Genomic DNA, 22,891 nt, shown 5'->3' with positions numbered 1-22,891 from the left:
CATCGGGTGTGTTTCTGGACAACTGTTGTTAATGTTAGCACAGAATCTTCAATCAGTCTTCCCAAGAAAATTAGTTTGAATGGAAACAATAACTGTAAGATTTTCCTTCCTATTATCTGATCAAATTACAGTTTTCATGATGTTAATTTTGGCTTGTAACTATAACCTGTAATCTATTTTTAGAAAATAGTAAAAGATTATCATATGTCGTAAAAGTGATTAACCATTTAACCAGATGTACCTATCAGGTGAGATCAAGGTCTAGCCCAGTAACTGCCAGAAATGGATCGCTAGAGAAGAGCATGGGAACAAAGCAATCATCTGAAGATACCTCCCCAGAATAATTCCCCAATTCACAATGTACAGTTTATGAACCTTCTGAGCCAGAGTTGGTGCCAGTGTTTAGTAGCTCTCAACTGATTTTTCTTCCCGGGTCTTGTCAGTTAGTTTTTTTGCTTGAAAGCATGACACATGTAAACTTTTAGTGCCCACAACATCCTGCAGGAAGAAGTTCCACAGCTTAATTAAACAATATGTGAGGAATCATTCTCCTTTATTTTCTTTCAACACATTAACTGCTAGTTTAATTTGATAGCCCTTAGTTTTGTACAAAGAGAAAAGACAGGGAACCACCATTTTGTATTTATTGACATTTTGACTAAGAATCGTGATTTTACAGACCTGTAATATGTTCTTCGTCAGTTGTCTCTTTTCCAGGCTAAGGATTCCTACTTTATTTCATTGTTCTTCATACAGAGGCTGTTGAAAATCTGCTCTGAACTTACAATTATCCAATCTAAGATATTTCTGCTTCTGCATTTCAGTTGCTTATTCCGGTCCCTCTCAGGTCAGTCAAACAGTAAATCAACACGTGTGCTTGTATACTAGCTGAAGAGATGCAAACATGTGGTAAGAGGCAGGAGGGAAAGGCTAGGTCTTGAAGAAGGTAGCATGATAATCAGAAGATAAACTGACTGTGAACATTACAATCAGCACACCAACTACAATTAACATCCTAATTCTTTACTGATGCTATTATACTAATTCTTCTTGCATTGTCATTAGCTCCATAAGTCATTAATATCTATTTCCCACAAGTTAAGATACTTGACTAATGCTGTATTTGTTAGCTGGTATCACATCAACACTAAGCACTCCCCCATTCGTAAAAATGTCTTCCGTACTATATTCTGTTTAGATATTTAAAAGGTTAATATTTAGTTCCATTTGCAATGCTGACCTGGCAAGAAAGAAATTAATTTGGCATTACAGCAGTAACATCAATTTCCCATGTAACTTTAGTAATGCATTTACTGGAAAGAGATTAATATCAATTCCATAAATCATTCACATGCTTTTTCCGGAGTTTGAGACATCTGAGTAATGTCATATATGTTAACTGATATCACTTTGTGCATGCTACATCCATTAATCTATGCCTAGGGTCATCATTAAAAAACAAAAAAAAAAAATTAAAATCAATCTTTTGTTCTTAATTTTTTTGTGACTTCCAACTTGCAGTAGTCCAAAGGTATTCGATACTCTGATAGAATAACACTGCTCTGAACTGGGAACAGACATTTTCAGAAAAAGGAAACATTTGTTAAATTATCCCTACTGGTAGCAATAACCACTTAATATCTTTATGTGAAATATGGCATAAATTACTGTCAACAAATAAGGAAATAAATAAAATAAAGAGTTTCATTAATCAGACACACCTCGATGCCACAAAAGTAGGCTGAAAACAGACATCATTACTGAAATAATACATTGACTTTTATTCATTTTGTTTCTACATCGTGTATGAGCATTCTCATAGAAGTAATTACCTGACTTAGTAATTCTAGCTAAACATAACATATCATAATATAGGAAATTTGGAATAACAACTAGTTTTTGCTCCAAAACACAGTTTCATCTACTACTAGAAGTGTTTATACTGGAAGAAAGTAGCTTTAAACAGCTTTTGCACTTTTTATTTCTATTAATGTGCCATTATTACATTTGCCTGTATTGCTTTATTCCTATTCTATGATATCACAGTAGTGCCACTGAAATCAAAATGAAGAAGGGCATTTCTTCTGTTCACCTAAATGGAAACACACACAGGATCAGCTTGTTTAACAATTTTGGAAGCAAATTACAATTGTATATTAGATGGCCAAAATGCAACTATTTTTTAGGGTGGATTTCAGTTTTTCTTTGAACATAATGCTAACAGTATCGTCTTCTGTATCGTCTTAGTTTCCATTTTTAATCTTTTTACAAACAAAAATGTCCATTTCAGAAAATGTTTTGCAACTCAAATTTACGTAATTTTATTAATCACAAGTAAGATTAACCTCACCTAATTTTAGCTGTCTAAAGTTACATGTCAAGTCTTAGTAACTGGGACATAGGCACCCCCAAAGGGCAATTCATCCTATATTATCTTTGCTTTTGTTCAAAAGATATCTTTCATGGTAAAGCTCAATGGCCTATTTCACGCCTGTAAGTGGTTACAATGAGATCAGCGGAATTACAATCACTTACTGCAATTTTGAGTGTTGTGCGAAGTGTTTTATAAGTATATTATCCTATTTTTGAAATATAGAAAGATATTTAAAACCTTAACAAAAATGATACGAGGGTACTTCTCAGTCACATGAGATCTCTTAACACATTGTAGATCTTAACTTTTTCCAACTGATTAATATCATTTGCAATCCATCAGCACTGAATTTTTTCATCAGGTTTCTAATACAAAATATTTGATAAACCTGCTGTATGAAAAGACAAACTAATGTTTGCTAATCATTTTCACTGCAAAGGTGGTGGTGCATCAGTCAACATAATAATGAGGTTTACAGTAATTGAGATTGAATCTAAAATTTTACAAAACTTTAATTACAACCTTTTGAACATAAATCACAATACACAAATTACCCAATCATAACATTTTTTTCATAAAAAAATAAGAATTCATCCAAAGGATAGAAGATTTAATGACTCTTGGCGGAGTTCCACTTTTTGGTTGAAATGAGAATAAAAGCAGACGGCAGCTTCATTTCTAATTTCAAGAAACACAGTATTTTTTAACATTTAAACAGCATTATATTTGACTAACAAGCCAAAATATGTATTTTCAAAACCTTATAAAAAGCCCCTGTATTTAACAGTATGAATGCTGAGATTTACGAACCTCTGTGAGCCAACACTGTTCCTTCAGTCCTCAAAAATAATTATAAAACAAGCAATTTGAGACACAAGCAGCAGAAACTGTTGAGCTTGGGGTTTTAGGATTTTGTTTCCTGTTCCATATTCCATCACTATAACCATCCTCACAACACATGACAGTGTATCACCTAACTCCAGCTTCTTCCCATATTCCCTATGACATCCTACTAGCAAAGCCAGAAGGGCACCGTGGTTAATCCAGAAGTATGTACAGGCTAGAGTGACCAACCAATACCTCCATGGTGACTGGCAAGCCACATGATACCAAACAAAAAGAACAATATTTGAACTTCCCTTGCATTTTTCTTCAGTGAAGCCACAGCTGGCAGTGTCAACAGAAGTTCTTCATATGCCAGTTCTCTACCTCAAGAGCCTGGGGAGGCAAAAGCTATAACCATTTGGAGCCCACCTTGAAAGCACTCTGTGACAGAGCCGTGAAGGCAACTTGTGACTACACCCAGCAAACAGTCTTTGCACAATGAGAAAACAGGTGTGGATGCCTCTGTGGGCACAGGTATATTCTGAGCTCAGAGGAGCTTTGGTCCTGTCAAAGCACTGTGGGCACTGCAGCGAAGATGATTGCTGAATGGAAGGCATTTCTTACAGACTTCTTGAAGGTATACTTCTGTAGTGGTTGTAGAAATACAACCTGAATGCATGACAGTGTGAGCCATGCTTCATACCCTGCTAGAATAGGTGATGACAGACTCTAGACAGTCCAAGACAAGGTATTTTAAAGAACAAGTCATCCATATTGTCTGATGGCATCCTCTAGACTATCACAAGAATCCAGTATGTTTGAGGTTTCTCCTGTTTTATATGAGACGAGTGTGCAGGGAACCTGAACTCGAACTGCTTCAACACTCAGACATTCTAGTCAATCACCAGTGCTCTCACAGGACAGCATAAACTCAAATCTGTAGATTGCAATCTTTACACAAAAACAAAGAAAAATATCCATCCCCAAGAGCTTCTGATGTTTCATGGTCCATTTCAGAGCTATAGGATAGCTGCAGTTGTGTTTCTAATACAACTCATTGTGTTCTGGCCTATTTAGCCATGCCTTTGGGCTTAGAAGAAAAGTGATGTCACTGTCAGCTGTATTTCTTTTCTCTGAATCCTGGCATAAATGACATTCTTGCAGCCTGCATAAGCAATGGTCAAATCCTTGAAGTTCCCATGCTTTGGGGTTGTTGCCAAAATACATCCTCCCTTTTGCAGAGCCAAAAGATTAGACTGGCACTCTGCACAAAGAGATGAACTGGCACCAGGGCCATAAAAATATTGGTCTTTTTTTAAGGATTGAGACATTTGTTTTATGTTTTCTTTGTCTTTGCAAAATACATGTGAAAGGCTTCATCTGTATGATGTAAAATTAATAAATTAAATAATTGTTACCTCATGCAGAAGCAAAGCTACTGCAGTTATGTAAGTTCCCAGAAAAAAACCTGTTTTCCAGCACTGGAGGTATCATCTCCAAAAGCATCTGGTACAGGAAAAAATGACTAAGCAAATAAAAACAAATCTTAGTGACAACACAGAAGAGGCCACTGACTAAATTGATGCCATCAGAAATAACATGCACTAAGCCAACACAAGACAGTAGGGGCAGGTGGCTAAACTAAACTTTAAAGTCATTTACAACCACACAAAATAAAATGTCTGAAACACCAATTTGCCTTAAGTATAAGACGCCAGATTCCCTGAAGAACATTTTTACATCAAAATGTGGGCCTGACTCAATCAGGAGGGACTTCTTTGTATAGCAAGAGTGAATACATCCTTTTCCCCGAAGCACTATATTCTGCAAAATTCCCAACTTTGCCAGAACAGATAGGATGAGAGGTGAACATTTATACAGCACTGCATTGCTGCTAAACTGAAACTGTGTTCATAATTTAATGCATTAACAAATAATGGGAAAAAGAATTACAACTGACCAAATGTATACACTTCAAATGTGACATTTATTTCCTTTAAATTGGTTCTATGCGTAGATAACTATACTTCCATTTTTCCCTGAAACTAACTCATGTTAGTTATGTTGTGGTATTCAAGAAATCTGAATTTTCATCAGTTTCTTTTATCTTAATGATAAATTAATGTAAAAAGTTTCTTTTGGCTGTATCTATCCTTAAATATTAATAAAGGTAACAAGGATGATTCCCATTAGAACACTAGCCTGAACTATGGGAAACACAAATTCAAATTCCTGACATACTTGCAAGTTGATAATTCTCTCTCTCCTTCACTCCTCTGTCTGTTATTTATAAGGTAAAGGGTTCAACCACCATTCTTCATTTTCAGTAACTGTATTTATTTTACAGCAATGATTGTTTCACTAGTATTAGATTCATTAAGGGTAAGTTAAGTGCAAGCTACAAACTGGTTAGGGACAAACTCTTCTTCTGAAAAGGATCTGGACAGTATAAGGGACCATAAATTTTATAGAAGACAACAGTGCCATGCTATTGTGGCAAAGATTGGACTGTCACACAGCAGAAGTAAATAGATTGCAAGGCATGTCATGTAATAAACTCTGCGTAGTACTGGCACCAGCTTATCTGAGTATCACATTCACTTTGGACCGTTGCCTGTCAAGAAAGGCATGGAACAGCTGGAGAAAGACCAGAGGAAATAAAGAATGATAGAAAATTTGGAAAATGTGACCACTAAGGAACTATTGAAAAAAATAGCAGTTATTTAACCTGAGGAGGGAAAGGCCAAGGAAAGATATGATAGCAGCTTTCCATTAAGTCAAAGAAGAAAGTAATAATCTGCTTTCTGTGCCTATAGGACTGGACAAGAATTAATGCATTTTTGGTAAGAACATTTCTACGTAGAAAGAAAATGTTTCTTATATTGAGCAAATTGCAGTGTTAGAATGGATTGCTGCTTTCTCATTGAAACTCTCCTCACTGAAAGTCTGTGAAAAGGATAGATAAATATCTGTCAGGAATGGCAAAAATAGTGTATTTTGCCTCTCAACAAGAGAGTGGACTAAAAAGAAATCCCAATGCCCATTTCAATTCTATTTTTTATGATTTTTTGAAAGCAAGGCACTTCAAAACAGCAAACTGGACATTGGCTTTCAGACTACATAAAAACACACCTCTCTGCCTCAAACAAATTCATACTTGTGAACACTATTTAATACAATAATGATAGCCATTACAAAAACAAAAGCATATTAAATAGCATTTCTTCTGTGTGTGTTAATATTTTTCCTGCTTTCTACAAGTTTAATACTCTTCCTCTATTCTGAAAGGTATTTACTTCCATTTCTGCAATATAAAATCATAGTAATTGAAAAATAGCTCTAGAAGGGAACCTACAGTTCTATCAACCAGATCTTTCAAGCAAATACAGAATGCAGCCAAAGAGAGGAAAGCCACTTATGGAATCACATTTAACACAACTTCTATTTTGAAAGCAAATCATCAACAAATACTCCATGGGTACCACTGTCCAGCCAGTTTTGCTCCATCCTAACGTAGCTTCATTAAGACCGAGATATTTGCATTGAAAATGTTATATAAATCAATACCAAAAGTTCTACTAAAGCTACATTAGGTATAGGTTTATAATCACTGTACAGTATAACTATTGTGTGTTTATTTTTAAGGATTTAATAAATCCTTACAAAACTTTAACTGTAAAGAACCTTTAATACCTCTTAAGTATGAGGGATTTTAGATTTCAATGACATACTCATGTTTAGTAACAACATCATCATAACAGACAAAGCACAAGTCTTAGAAAAAATCTATACATTATATCCCAATAGCCTATTTCCTTCAGGTATATTGAGGTCTATAAGATAACACTAACTGGAATTATTATAAAATTAATGTGACCTGATTTGGGTAGGAAGGGACCTTTAAAGATCATTTAGTCCACCCCCCCTGCCACGGGCAAGGACATCTTTCCCTAGATCAGGTTGCTCAAAGCCCGGTCCAACTTGGCCTTGAACGCTTCCATTGATGGGGCATCCACAAGTCCTCTGGGCAACCTGTGTCAGTGTCTCACCACCCTCACTGTAAAAAATTTCTTCCTTATATCCAAGCTAAATCTACCCTCTTTCAGTTTAAAACCATTGCTCCTTGTCCTGTCCCTACAAACCTTGGTAAAAAGTCTTTCTCCATCCTTCTTATAAGCCCCCTTATACACTGAAAGGGCGCAGTAAGGTCTCCGCGGAACCTTCTCTTCTCCAGGCTGAACAACCCCAGTTCTCTCAGACTGTCTTTGTAGGAGACGTGTGCCAGCCCTCTGACCTTTTTTGTGGCCCTCCTCTGGACTCCTCTAGCAGGTCCATGTATTTCTTGTAGTGGGGACCCCAGAGCTGGATGCAGTACTCCAAGTGGGATCAGTTTTATAACCTGTTCTTTGAAAAAGGCAATTCCAATAGGCTATTACCATTTTAAGGTGGTACTCAAAGAGCATCAATACACTACTCTATAAATGTTGTATACAACTGTTTGGATAATAAGGAGGGGATAGATTTTAGCATTAATAACAATTTCATAAAATATCCAATAATCAGTTCATTTGCTTTGACCAGTTAAGGTACTCTAAGCAATTACTTGGCTGACATATAACAAAAGATAAAGTGAATTTACATATGAAGTGTACACAATATTATTATCATTCTTGCTAATACATCGTCATCATGAGAAAGTAAATGAAGGTATTAATTTTATTCATATTTGTATTTGGAAATGTCTGAATATGCAAAGCAACATCACAGCCTCATCATGCTACAATGTAAATAAACACAGTATTTCAAATAGCATCTGCCTCTATCACATGCTATTGTCAAAGTATATAAAGTATGAATGTTACCTTTGAACTGAATAAATGTTTTAATTTAAAAATATAATTAATTCTATTGTTCAAAAACTGGAATTAAACCATCATGCAATGATTCATATTACTTCACAAATAATTTGATGGCTGCTACTGATCCTTTTCATTGCAGAGCAGCTTAACACAATAAAGTAAATTTCTCAGCTTGGCCAGTTAATTAATTTTATAAGCCATTTTCTGATACAAAAATTCATAAAACCATAACCATTATGAAATAGCATCTGAATTATTTTTAAAAATATATAACTATTGTCTGAACCTTCAGAGACATACCTTAAAAATAAGATACTCTTTATTATTCACTGCATCATTTACACCTTTTACATAATGTAATCAAAGGATTTAAATAACTCAATTTAATATTTAACCAGGAACTGGCAGCCAGTCTTCTACCCTGAGGGATGTTACTCTTCATAAAAAGCTCATTTTACAAGACACTGTAGCAGTTTTGGCATTACCAGCACCTCTCACATAAACCATGCTGAAAACTGTAGTTTATCCTGCCAAATGCCTTTTGTACATATGGTGTTTAACAGTGCGCTGTAGGTCTGTAAGCCAATAATAGATTTAAGCTAAAAATCTGGAGACACTCATACATGTAACACAAAAATTTAAACGATGCTACATATTCATATATATGTATATTTACCTACACACCCCACATGCATATAAACATACATGATTAAAAATATTCTTTAAATTAATATGCTAACTATAACTCTTGTAAAAATAATTTTGTTTCCAATTCGCAGTAGCTTCCTAAAGTTTAATTCTCCTTCTATTGACATCAGAGGCAGAACTTCCATAAACCTCAGCAGTACAGAATTAGGCCACAAGAAACACAAAGAAATTTATTTAAAGACAGCACATACACGTTTGTAAAATCTTCTAGCTATGCAAGGATGGGCTTAGCACTTCACGAGGTTAACTTGCCCAGTAAACTTCCAAATGAAATCTTAAAATAACGTATTTTAAATACTGTATATAACAATAGAATAAAATCCAGTTATGTATCTACATGTGGGAAGAGATGAACCTGACGAAATGTACATTGTAGGTAATAACAAACTTCACAACCCTTTTTACACTTGCACAGTCTGATTTTATGTCAGACTGAAGTTCATACTCTGACTGAAGTGAGTCAGGGAGTTAAACAGTATTTAATGCAAGTCATCTTTAGAATTAAGACACTTTTTATAAAGATGAGGGACATAGTTAAAAGTGCTAATATATTGACAACCCCATAACATAAAATAATGCTGAAAATGCTTACCACTTTCAAAACAGGCATCAAATATAAGATGTCCTTTTTTAGGCTGTCCACAATAACCAGCTGGAAGAACAGTGTACTTGCTCACATTTCCTGCTATGATATCATCACTTCCTATGGCACTACCTGTTGCAGTAAAAGCAAAAAAACCCATGAGCATAAACCAAAAAACTATTGAAAACAGTACAAGGATATTCCCCATGTTTTTCTACATAACATGAAATTTGCACCATTTAACACATGCACCAGTAAATGAACTCTTTCTTTTCAAAGTTTATATGAGAATTTGGATATAATAACAGCATTATATGTTAAAGCTTCTCTAAGTAACAAACCACACAGCCTGGTTTCTTGCACATGCATGTCCTGTGGCTGAACACTCTCATATGCAACAGTCTGATATTCCACTGGATCCACTTCTTTTGACTGGAGCTCTCTAATACATATATTCTGCATGGATTCCCTAGAATTGAACTCCTTAGCAGCATCTTACTTTATCATAATCCTCAGCAGCATCTTCCTCACTATGGCCATTAATGGGATCTTTTTCCTCTATCCCAGTGCCTGTTTTCATGCATCTTAAATGAACTTAGAACCTTTGAGACTGTTAAGTCCCACTCATATTTGAAATTTGAAAATTATTAGAAGGGAGAGACATACACTCATGGAGGCACGCAATTATCTGAGCCTTGCTTGCTTAGGAAACAAAATTCAGAAAAAGAACTTAAAGAGAAATTTTAAAACATGCGGCATTTATTTCATAATAAAATATATGAGGACATAAATTTTCTACACAATGGCATGATTTTTGTCAAAATGTATCAGTAGGGTATACATTGAAAGCTTTGTCCTTCCAGTAAAATTACACTGTCTAACAAATTGCAGTATGCAAAAAATTTGTTTCCAAATAGAGATGGAAGAACACAGTGATTTTTTTCATTTGAGAAATGTAAAAGAAAGTAAGTTAATATTTATATATTATATTATACATTAATATTATAGTATAGTGAAAGAAATACACAATAATAACTAGCTGTTCATTCTTCTGACTGGCTCAGCATTTTCTTCACTGTTTGGACAACAAATATTTAACAATAGAAAAACTATCTTCTGTGTTACAGAAGACTAGAAGAAATGTGTATGTCTTCAAGTGCAGAAGGCTTGTGATGGAATAATGGGATGATAATATCTTATTTCACCCTGATAAATAGGGCTACTAAGGCTTCTAGAAATAGACTTTTGGTCTGTACTGATTTTTTGACATTTAAATGGGTTATAGGGGATGATGAATGTGACATAAAGCTCAATTTGTTTTATTTTTATATTGAAAACTATTTCACACAAATGTTACAAGCAATTCATATTGGCCCTGAATGATGAAAACAGCTTATTAATTAAAATGACCTTTCCATACATAAATGTATTTCACCTCTTGAGGCAAAACACCTTAGCTGAGGTAACAAATTATATCAACATATTAGTGACACCACAGTTAAAGGGTCTGTCAGGCTTTCTATTATATACCCATATTTTCAGAGGTATATAAATCCCAGATTAAAAAATATGTACATCCAGGTCAACACCCAGCATATAAATCCCCAGTCTTCCAAGGGAAGAAATTTGAAACTTACTCCCTTTGAGAAGTACTACAACAGCACAAGGAGAACTTAGACCTTTTCTTATTTTATCATATCAGAAAAGTTAGATATTAAATAATGCATGCTATTATTTTTTAGCAAAATTATTATTTGCAACCTCAAGGTTCTTTGTTTTAGACTGAATAACTACCCACAGAGAGCAATCTGTGGCATTTAAACTGTTTTCTTTAAATGCAAAATTGCTACTTAGGATATTTTTAGCTAGATGGTTTTTACCAGCATGCTGATACAATTTGCTTAAAGGCTGGTAACACCAGAGGCAAACTTAGACCTGGATGGGGCATCTGTGCATCTGTATGGCCATGATCGTGTCACCTGATACAATTCATCCCTCTGCATCATGCAACCTGTAATTCCGAACAGCAGCCACAGGAAAACCATTTCCTCAGTTTCAGTTCAGTGCCACTTCGATTAAGAGCCCCCATATACCTGTCGCAGTTAGTCAAGTTAATAGTTTCTAATCCAACACCTGGAATCAAGGATACAAACAAAAATTCAGGGAAAACCTGCAGATCTCCACCAAGCATGCATGAGCTGCCAGGGACCAAAGTGAAAGAATGGGAAATAGGGAGTCAGCTGAGCAGAGCAGTAAGCAGACTGAACTCCTCCTGGTAAATGCTCACTTCTAAGTTTCAGCTAAAAGCAATAGGCTTCTTGTAATTCTTAAAAGATAGCTGGGAAACACCACTTAGATAAAGATGAAGAAACTAGAAAAGATTACATTCAAAACACTGCCACCATAAGACAGTGTAGGAAAAGCAGGCAGAAGACAGATCTACATCTCCCTTACCACCTAACTGACAAATGAGAAAATCTGCCAATGGAGTCTTTACATGATGCAGAAGGAAGCTGTCAAGTAACCGGGTCCTAGCAAAAAGTCTCCATCTGCTCCTCCTGGCCTAATGTAGCCCTTCAGGACTGAGAATAAAATCACCAAATAGCCTGTAATTCATAGTCATTTAATAATATTGATCTCTCCTTGCATGTTCTTTATTACACAGTACTTTGAATATTCAGAATGTACTGTTGTTATTTTTTGAGTTATATTATCTTTAGTTAATCTCTAAACACGTAAAACTTCAGTCTTTGAACTTCACATTATTATACAGCACAACAGCATTATGTCCCTTCTGGCATGTTGTCCTTGGGTGACAAAGAAAAGGCCAGACTACTGGCCCAAAAAGGGCCCGCATTGCTGTATTATTAGATTATAAGACATGGCTTCACGCTTGTCTGTTCAGCAGATGCAGCAAGTGTTGCTGAGAATACATTACCATCTTCAGATCGAGAGAACTGTTATACTGTGCTGTAAGTCATCTGGCCAATAAAGAGATACTGTCCTCACAACTGCGGAGCCCTGAGTAGATTTTTCCTGACTGAAGGCAAAGATGTATGACACAACTTTGTAGGGAAGGGAAATAGTACTTCAATCTGAAACAAACTGAAAGGGAAAGAGGAGAATTAACTGAAGTACATGCTGCACATTACACTTAAGGAGACCAGATTCTTCATCGAAAAAGGGTTAGAGAAGACAGGCAAAGGCAAAAGTAACTTAGCAAAGAAATCTTCTCAGACTGTAGGTCTTATTTTGCCAATTATTTTTCTTATAGGTTGTAAGACACATAGCTATTTTAGTCTAATTCTTCATAGCTTAAACTCCTGGAATCTCCAGCAAATCCGTAGGATTTACTTTTACCACAGTATTAAACTTTAAAGGTAATTTTCTATCAGGTATAAAATCTGTAGGTGCCTGAAATCTCTGTAAGTATGTAAGCTTTTAAAATAAAACCTGGACAGAGTCCTGTGGTATTTGCATTCTTCACTATTGTCATCGTGGATATATTTCACATCAAACTAGTGAAAATGAATAGAATCAGTTACAGGGGACTGGGGTTCTTAGGAGGAAGAGTTTGGAAACTTCTAGAGCTTCTTGCTATTCTTCAGTTGAAAGGGTAAAACCACACATTTTTTTCATTTAGGCAAAGATGAAAACAGTATTTGCTACAATAAACATCATGCAAATTTAGGTATATTTTCTTTAAAAACTGCAGTTTCTAGAGGAAGGTACCTCTTCAGTAAGTAATAGTTACTCTTTGAATTGGGTAAACAAGTCCAGCTTCCAGCTGCGACAAACTTCAGAATCCATGGAATTCGCAGCCAGCGGCTACCCTCATGCTACATTAAGTAGGTGAGCACAGCTGCATTAAAGCAGACATAGAAAAATATAGAGTGAATTTGCCTGGAAAACCTGCATCATTCTTATAATCAGACTTACTGCCTAACAAGGATAGCCAATTAGAAATGTAAGGTAACGTGAAAAGATACGATAACTGCAAGTGAACATTGTAGAAGTCTTTCTTTAAATATTACAAATATTTAAAGACATCTCTCATTCTGCTACGAGATCCTTATTTTAGAACAAAATTAGGATACATTTTGCTACTGAAAAACTCTATGGTGTAAAGATCTAATAGCCAGATTCCCATCATCCAGGAGCCAAGAAAAGTTTCCAGGTATCCTAACAAAGAGCTTCATCAGCCTTGAGCAGTATTGTTACTGTAAACCCATACAAAAAAGTGAATCTGAACTCTCAGTGAAGTTTGCAACAAACAAAAATTCATTCAGATGACCAACAGCAACTCCTATTAGCTCCTAAATATAACAAGTCTCCAGATGAACATTGCTGAACTCACGTTTTGGACAAGTAACACTTATGGAGGATATGCCAATAACAGGGTCTTCTCCACAAATCAGAAAACTGCAAACAGTGTAATTTTAGCAAAATTGTTTTTTTATGATAGCATCTGTAGAAATCTGTAGTCTTAATAGCTGACTAGGCTCTCTTGTTTGATTTTTTTTTTTTTAAATAAAAGCTTTTATATCATTGCTCCTAGGCTTCAGCAGCACTGATATTCAGGAAAACTTGTGATTTCTGCTACCAGTTCTGAATGCTCTACAGCCATCCTAAAAATCCTACAGGCAGCAACAGGCAGGAAGTTGGAATTCCAGCTCCACTGGCTTAAAAAATGCTAAGAAAAAGAAGAAAACACAACTGTCATTTTGGTCTTCATAGCCATGTATTCTGCAGCAAGGATTGAGCATGACCCTGAGAAGCTAAACATACTGCAGAGAGTGTTGTCAATCTGCAAGGTACTTAATTCACAGTCACCATGATCTGAAAAGAAATGGAAGAAATTATGTTAACACTACAAATCCCAGGGTTTGGGAGAATACCCAGTGTGGTACCAACCACACCTGCTGCCTCACATTCAGGTACTGTGCCCATACTGTCACCACTACCTATTTCAAAGGTCAAGCAGAACAAGGAAAATGTTCCTGTTCAGCGGTCTCATACAGCTTGGTCTAGTTCTAAAACATAGTAATGTTGTGTTGTTATTTAGAAACCCAGTTTGAGATAAAGCATCTTTAAAGTAATTGTCTCTTCAATTAGTTTCCTCCTACAGTTTGACCAACAGACTGCTTGTCAAGAGTCTGTCTCCAAACTGTACAAGGATGCTCATATTCAAGAAAACATGCAGAATAAAAGACAAGCACTAGTTTAGCAGAGATTATCAGGTAAATTCTGAGCTTTGTGAAGTTTCTGAAAGTAGTCAGGAAAAATAAACTGCAAGCTTTCTGCCACGGACATGAAAAAGCTTGTGGTAGGTTGCATAAATAGGAAGGAAACATTGTAATTTATTGTTTGGGTTTTTTTTACTTTTACTGCACGAATTACTCTTTCTACAGAGGCTACCAGACAACATATCCTTTTAACCTTCCTAATGCAACTAATTTGCTAATGCACCATTAACTTTTTATTTGGAGTTAGAAGGCATAGGTACATCTAAATACCTCACACTTCTTTAGATATACATACCCAAATTGACTTATTCTAGCAGAAGGTATGGTATAGGTGTCTCAGTCAAAGCTGAGAGTGGAAAAAGTCTTGTTCTTATATGCAAATATGTCAAAGCAAAAATGACCACTAAAGATGTCACATGGGGTCCCTATAAAAGGCTTGGTGGTACCACAAAGGCAGTTTGCTTCAATGCTTATACTGAGCAGACAGCAGGCAGTCCAAAGATAAGTAGGAACAAAGAAGTACATAAGGTGCTTAGCCCAAAACAAAGCCATCAACTTACTGGCTGATCAAGTATGAAAAGATGAGAAGAAATGTCCATTGCCTGGTCCATCCAAGAAAACTAGATCCAGATATAAATACAATTATCAATCCAAGATCAATTATAGCTCCTTTCCAAAATCTAGTGAAGAACATTGAACTGAAGACAACATCTGGCCAACAAATACTGCTCTGAACAATGATTCCTCACTCCCAGTGGCTGGCATTGTCTTATGAGTTTACAAGAAAAGAAACTAAGTCATCTTGTATTCATTTTATATGTAGTATTTGTTTCCAACCTTTAACCTAAAAGCATAACTTCAAGCTTTACTTCAAGAATATTTATTTATTATCTCAATGTGGGCTATCTCCAAGGATATACCTTCTTGTCAGAAGCAAACGGCAATGGAAATTTTTGTATCACTTTAGTGAAACCCAAAATGTCCGAGAAGGTATGAACAGTTTTTCCTCATGAAAATAAAAAAAAGCAATTAAAGCTTTGAACTCAGTAAGCAAGAAAAAAATAATATCCATTACTCTTTCTACTGTACTTACAATCTCTAACCTATCCACTAAAACACTCACCAGAAATGAGAAAAAAAAAAAATACTGAAAAACCAGCAATGCCAAATATGTGAAATGAAAACATGTCTATTTAAAAACATTGTAAGAATCAGTGAATTTCATCTGATATACGGATTTATTCTTTAACAAGTATTTGGCATCTTGATAATATCAAAGATATCACGACGCAACAGTTGCTATAGTAGCAATACTTCTTTAAACAAAAACCAGATCAAACAAAATCATAAAACATATAAATTGTAAACAAAAATATGATGCATCACATACATCCCCAACTAGCAGAGAAAAGAGTAAATAATAGCTACCAAGCTCAGCTAGAAGCTCAGCTAGTCCTCAGAGTAGCATCCGCAAAAAGCAGTTGTATCAGCAAGTCCATCCTTCCTGGGAGATAGGAGATGGCTCAGAGAATTAGGTCTGCATATGAATAATAGGAGATCCTGAAACACCAGTTGAAGAGTGCATAGGAATTCAAGTTCTAGGTCAGCAAAAGATTTTTGGGGACGTGTTCTTACCAAGCAAGAGGAAATTCTGTGTCTAGGGATTCTGAGGCAGGAAAAGAGCTGAAGAGTTAAAGCAGATCCCTTGTGTGGTACTACAGAACTTCAATGGGCAAAATTTTCTTTCACAGTGTCCCATGTGTTTTTGAAATCTGTAAGCAACTATTTCCCAAAGACAAGGAGTGCACATGACCTGCAAAACATACCGAGTCAAAACAGGCAGCAATTGCAGGGTTTGGCATTGTGGTTAGTAGAAAATGCCAGGCAAGGGCAAAAGCTCATGACACTACCCAAAAAACTGGAAAAAGAGGTTGGTGGTTGAAGTCATTCACTAGTACTCACTGGTACTATCCTAAAATGCTGTAAATATTTTTCCATACCACCTAATCCTGAAACAAATCAGCTTTTATACACCTGGTTTTGTATTATATGTCGGGGAGGATGGAGAAAGTGGGAAGAAAGGAAGGGAAAGGTTCATGGATATATGCTATGTATAGATCCATATATACATATGTATGCTGGTTATACATCCATGTTTCAACAGCTGCCCCAGGTATGAAGCATTGATTTAACAAAAGCAGGATACCTAGCTTAAACTTTCAGGTATATTAATGAGACACATGTATATACTATGTATCTTCAAAAACCTTTCTTTGACAAGGTTTTTAAATGCAGAATGATTACCTGCAAAAGACTTACTAAAAGCTATTTCTGAACAACCTCAAGAAACAGCACCAGCCAAAGCATATTGATTCAGTTAGTTATAGCTGGTGCAGATCAAACTTTAATTTTCATCTACAATACTTCAGGTTTCATACAGAAGGTACGAAACAGATGGACTTAATCCATACTTACACTGATAAAGCAACAGAGATCTGACCTATAGACTACATTGACCATTTCCCTCCTATGCAGTAAAATCATATTTTATTGCAAAAACTGTTTTCAATATAAGAATATTACTTCCTCCATGGCTTTTTTTTTCTTTATCCGCACTGTATAGTTTAAATAGTTTTTTCTGATTTAAGAGCACAAGACACGTGATGAACCAACTGTCAAATTATGATACCCTAACCAGAAGTGAGCACTAAGCAAATCAGGTGGTCTTTATCCTACAAGAACAGTATAATTAAAATTGGTTTAATGACAGCGTAACTGAAAAAAAGTCATGACAAAATAAATATCTAAGTTAAAAATAACTCATGTTGAGACAAGCTAAATGCAGCTAAAACATCTGACACGTAGCAACCAATGCAATGACCCTGACCCATGACATGTAGCCTTCAGTGACTAATAAAGTTGAAATCTCTGTAAGTTAACAGCTTTTGTGTGTCTCTTTTCTTTAGGACCAACTGATTCTAAGCTGGGAAACTGGAAAGGACTTAATAAGTAATAATTACTCCTGACATAACAGAGAAGTAGGTTTATTTCAGCTTTCTTAAAAGGCCAAGGCTTTATTTATTTTAATTGTCCTAGGTTTCATACTCCTCAGCCCTGACTATCATTTTCAAAATGCTTGCCCACAAAAAGCAACTCCTAAAAGTACTAAGCATGAAGTACTATGGAAGTCTTTCCAGAATACTGGCAAGATCAGGAAATAAACATATAAACAGTGCTTTTTCTGTTTAGGAAAATTACCCCTTTCGTGTCAAATTCCTACCACTTTTAATATCTTCATATGCTTGCTGATTGAACAGGGGGCTTTCCAGACCTGTATTTAAAGAGATGTCTACGCCATATTTTGGAAGGCATGAGCTTATCTGCTGCGATCCCAGAAAGGCCAAAAGAAGCCAGCTATAGCTGTGATGCTGCACCTCAGCTAATAAGCTGTATCATGGACATTATTTTAGCTTCAGCACTGAGGTAATACAGCTGTGCCTTCTAATTTGGATCAAGCTTTTAGCTCATTCTCAGTTATTCTCCAAAAGCAATCAGCCTGGTAAGCCTCAACACAGGCCAGCTGTGGTACTACACCATACCCACTATTCAGAGGTATTTTGTTTTTTCGGTATCTAAAGTGTGACTACTGTAAATTTGTTTACCTGTCCAAAGAAAAAGATGTATTTGATTATCACTAAGTCTAGCATTCAGGAGACTTGAATTCAATTCCTGACTCAACCACTAACATCCCTATGCCAGTAATGAATCCTTATCTGTGGGAAACTAGGCTTTCCATCGAGGGCTCCACAGAGCACAAAATCCTGTGGAGAAACACAGCAGCAGTTTTGCATAGCACCATCTTTCTCTCCAAGACCCTGTACTTCACAAATGATTGGAAGAGAGGTAATTGCACACTGCTATAACTGCTTTGGCTATCGTTATGAGTGTGATAAGTGAAAACTGGGTGACATAAGTTCACTGACAATTTCCATCCTGTGTATTACACACCATAATTCATGCATCCTTCTTTGGGTTGAATTTCTATTTTTCCTTGGCTCTTGAATATGTGTAATTTAAAGATATGGGTTTACCCTTGCTTCCTATTTCCTTTTTTTTAGAGGTAGGCATGTCTTCTGTCAGTCAATTTAAGTCAACGGTAGTTTCAGACACTGTTAATTTCTTCACTTTGGAGTTACAATCTTCTTGACTACTACATATTTAAAATAATTTGGGGATTTTATACTGCTTCTGGAATTTGTTCCCTGAGGTTGCTGAAATCAATTACACTATTAATTACTGCCATAATTATAATTACTCATTGAAACAACTCCTTTAACTTCTTAGTTGAGAACAGCATCTTCCCCCCTACTTTCCAAAACAGTCCATTCCAAAAAGTAATATTTTAAGCCACTGAGAATTTCTTCCACCCAACCATTGCCCACTCACATTGCTGAATTTACTGTCTAGTTAAGAAATACTTTAACATGACCTAGTATTTCATGTCAAATAAGTAGATCATTGCAGTGTTTTATTTCATTCACAGAAGTACTGTATAGCAAAAGATTTAAATATTGTTTCAGAGTTTCTGTTTTCTAACAAAAATGTCAGCAAAGCAAACTCGATCTATTAACTCTCTTGCATTGGCAACGTAACAACAGGAATTTAACTACAGAGAACACAACTAACTAATACACCATATTCAGCAGTTTTTTAACTAAGCAAATATTAAGTTGATAAAATATTTATAGGAATATGAAACGCATACAAAGTATTTCAAATATGCAGAACACAAGCCAAACTTCTACCTACACGGCTTACATACAGAAAGCTCTGAGATCAAATTACTGATTATTTGTACTGCTTAGAAATAAAATAACCAGCAGATTTAGTCGTATTCTGTGTAGTTACAAAACATCTGTTATTCTGCAGTACTACAGACCTGAGGTGTGGGTAAGTAGTACAGAGGCAAGTTTATCTCGCAATCCTATTTTATATGGACAGTTCCCCTGAAATAATGCCGCTGCCTCTGGATTTGTATAGGTTATTTGAGGAATTTTTCATTAATCAAGTGCATCACACTATCTCATCTGCATTATATATGCATGAAAACATGATAGTCACTTGATAGGTGCTACCCAGCTCTAAAGTTTACTGTAATCGCACAGTAATTTTGCTGCTTATTGCAAATGAAAACACATCAGTAGACCTGTAATGAATCCAGCTGGGCTTTCTTTGGAATGGATTCCGGCTGCTCTGCTCTGGTGATTCACGGGAACTGACGTTCCACTTGCTTTTGTGGAGATTGAAATTCAACACATTTTTCAAGGTGGTTATGGAACAATATGTAAAAGCAAAATCTTGCCAGTTTTCACTCATAATTGTGAGATCCGCTGCTAAGTAATAGCTCTATAAATTAGCACATAAATGAAATAGTTAGATAGCTCATTTATTTAATAATAATAATTTAAGACAATTAGTTTCTTCTCCTGCTCCCTTTTCTACACTTGATTTTTGCTGGAATGAATCTACAAAATCAGCCAGTTAACCATACTGAGAGAACAGGGACACATGTATATTAGAAAACATATGTATCAGACTGTATACGTTCTAGTCTCTAACCTTAATACATTACTTATCCTAAAATAGAACCAATCATGAAAACACTTTATTATACATATATATATGTCAAACTCAATGCCAAATATTTACAGAATCAGGGCCCTAGATTTAGTACTACAGTCCACATCTCTGAGTTTGCGTAGCCTGTGACAAAAGGAAATTGAAGTCATTATTATTATTTTGGCAGAGCAGAATTTTCCAAACAATTCGGACATACAAGTAGTAAAATTACTTCCAAAAAACACATTTAAAAATCTAAGGTTAAAAAATATAGCATTTCTTAAATGAGAGGCTAGGTCTCTGTGGCAATGTCAAGAAAATGATGAGTTCTGGGGACAACGTGACAGGGAAGCTGGGATATGGGACACATAGGTAGGTACCCATAACCAACTCCCAATTACTTGTAAATTGGTTTACCTCTATTGTAGATTAATTGCAAACACAGCTTGAGCCTGGAAGAACTTATTATCTCAGGTACAATGCAATCTAAACATGGCAATTCTGTATCAAGGCTCTGCATGCCAACTACTTTTGGGGATTACCCGAGAAATCTGAGCTGGTTTCTACAGAATCACATAGTTCTGGAAAACGGCAGCACAATCAATCCTCCAGCAACAAGAGTGATGTAGTATGATGCATACACCTAGGTGGGTCTGCTGGAGCCAGTCTGCACCCAGCAGCACCACTGCTGAGCAGAGTCAGCACTGCTGGATCTGAGTGATACTAGCAGCAAATATCTGTACCAAACTCCTCTTCATGCCCTGTAGCACCTCATTTATTTAGGGGTTGGTGCTTTCTGTTATCAGGATATCCAAGCTCTTTCTTTAAAAAAAAAAAAAGATGACTATACAGTCATTGCTTTTGTCCCTAAACAGGTGTTGCTGGAGGAAAGGGGAACAGGAGGAAGGAAAACCTGAGTGTAGACAAGCTGTTCACTTCTTCTGTGAAAGATCATAGCTGTTGTTATTAGGTGTCCCATTTGGAAAGCAGGCTTGTGCTGCAGATCTAAGTTTCCCAGTCCTGTTAGTGGCCCCATGTGGAGATCAAGCCAGTTACATTTTAACACAGGAAGCTGACTTTAGAAACTATTTTAATGAGCATTATATCTATAAAGCTCAACTTCAAAAAATAAAAATGCTATGTAGGCCACATAAATGCACTCTGAGGTTGATCTCGTTTTTTGCATGAGACTTCTGCCTACTAAATACAGTGACAGCAACACTAAAGAAACTTGCAGAAACTTGTTTTACAAATTTCAGTATAAAACCTATTAAAATTCTCAATATGTCTCATTTTACTTTTTACAAATTCAAAAACCTCCTCTCACAAGCTCTAATAATTAATAGGCTGCTTTGAACTTCATTGAAAGAAAAAATGTTGGGAGGCTTGAGGTAAGTAACTTTCAAAAGCTTTGATTATTTGTCAAAGAAAAAACTGTTTGAAATATGGCTAGGAAATGGTAAACCATTAAGAAGTGGCAACTGGCATACCCAACACATCCCTGTTTCTTTCTTTTTCTGAAATTATATCTTCTGGCTGCATGAAGCCTTCATTAGTATTTCTCAGGTCTCCTTATATGGCAAATTATGTAATAGAAATATGATCAAAGCTCTAAGTACCAAAAATATATTAGCAGCTCTTCTTCAGTGAATTCTTCTAGTGGGGATTGTTTCCACTAGGTAACTGAAGAATTTGGAAATTAGTTGAACATCAGTCTACTGGCAACAGGGTACAATGATTATTATAATATTTTTCTGTAGTGAGTATAGTTAATTTCTATATAACATTTCAATGAACATTTCAACTTAAGCAGTAAAAAATGAAGTAGTTAATGGTCTTACAGAGTGCTTCAAATTCACTAACAAACCTTTCTCTAATATCCCCTGGACTTAGAACTGCTTAAGCTAAAATGCACCAGTGTCTGTTAAACAAACCACATTTTAGATTTGGTTACAAATACATCCTGCAGCATGTTATAAACAACTGTAAATAGCTCTTATGGTGTGTGTGAACATCTGCAAGTGTGGGCCCAGTACCCTTACAGTTTTCCACTGACTTTTGAAACCTCTTTGTGTTGACAGGAGGAGATAGTGGGCAGATCCCTTTCAGCATGATGACTGCAATGTCTCTTCCCAAACACTGGAATTCAGCTATGTTTACAGGCTAGTAGTGTATATTAGGAAATAAGCTATATTGTTTATATACACTTGAAAATTCAGAAATAATTTAAGAAAGGATAACTGAAGATATTAAATTTGCCTGGAAGACCAGAAGTACCACTGATGTATGGTGTTATTTTAAAGACCAAGATGATAATATTGTTAAAGTAATTAGCTGATTTCTCCAATTTTAAATTTCCTCATGATAAAGCTGGTGAATGAGAAGTTCCAGTTATCAAAAAGGTCTATATTTAAAGACAAATAAATTAGGTTGTCTTATTTAGTTCAGCTTTTTATTTAATAATTAAGGCCACCTAAAAGCAAGCAGTATGTTCCTGATACTAGAATGTGTTCACACCATATGTGATTAAATATTTTTAAAAGAATAACTATTCTTTTTTGAAAGAATAATAAAAAGCTATCTTTCAAAATAGTCCAGATCATCACTATCATATTAAAACAATTAGAAAACACTGCAGAATTTACACAGCTATTCTATTGGGCCCTCCATATGCAGA

At 35.7% G+C, this 22,891-nt stretch overlaps 1 protein-coding gene across 1 annotated transcript in view; it reads right to left on the bottom strand.

Annotated features, from left to right (window-relative positions):
- Window positions 1-22,891, bottom strand: part of AGBL4 (AGBL carboxypeptidase 4) — a 970,183-nt gene that overhangs the window by 942,810 nt on the left and 4,482 nt on the right. The window contains exons 2-3 of the mRNA XM_075711223.1: window positions 14,138-14,188; window positions 9,359-9,481 (exon numbers count right to left, since the gene is read on the bottom strand). Of these exons, the coding sequence (XP_075567338.1) occupies window positions 9,359-9,481; window positions 14,138-14,188 (174 nt within the window). The remainder of the gene's footprint in view (window positions 1-9,358; window positions 9,482-14,137; window positions 14,189-22,891) is intronic.

This window comes from Pelecanus crispus, chromosome 5 (assembly GCF_030463565.1).
Source record: "Pelecanus crispus isolate bPelCri1 chromosome 5, bPelCri1.pri, whole genome shotgun sequence".
NCBI lineage: Eukaryota > Metazoa > Chordata > Aves > Pelecaniformes > Pelecanidae > Pelecanus > Pelecanus crispus.
Note: the sequence above shows the minus strand (reverse complement) of the source record. Positions and strands in the feature narration are given on the sequence as shown.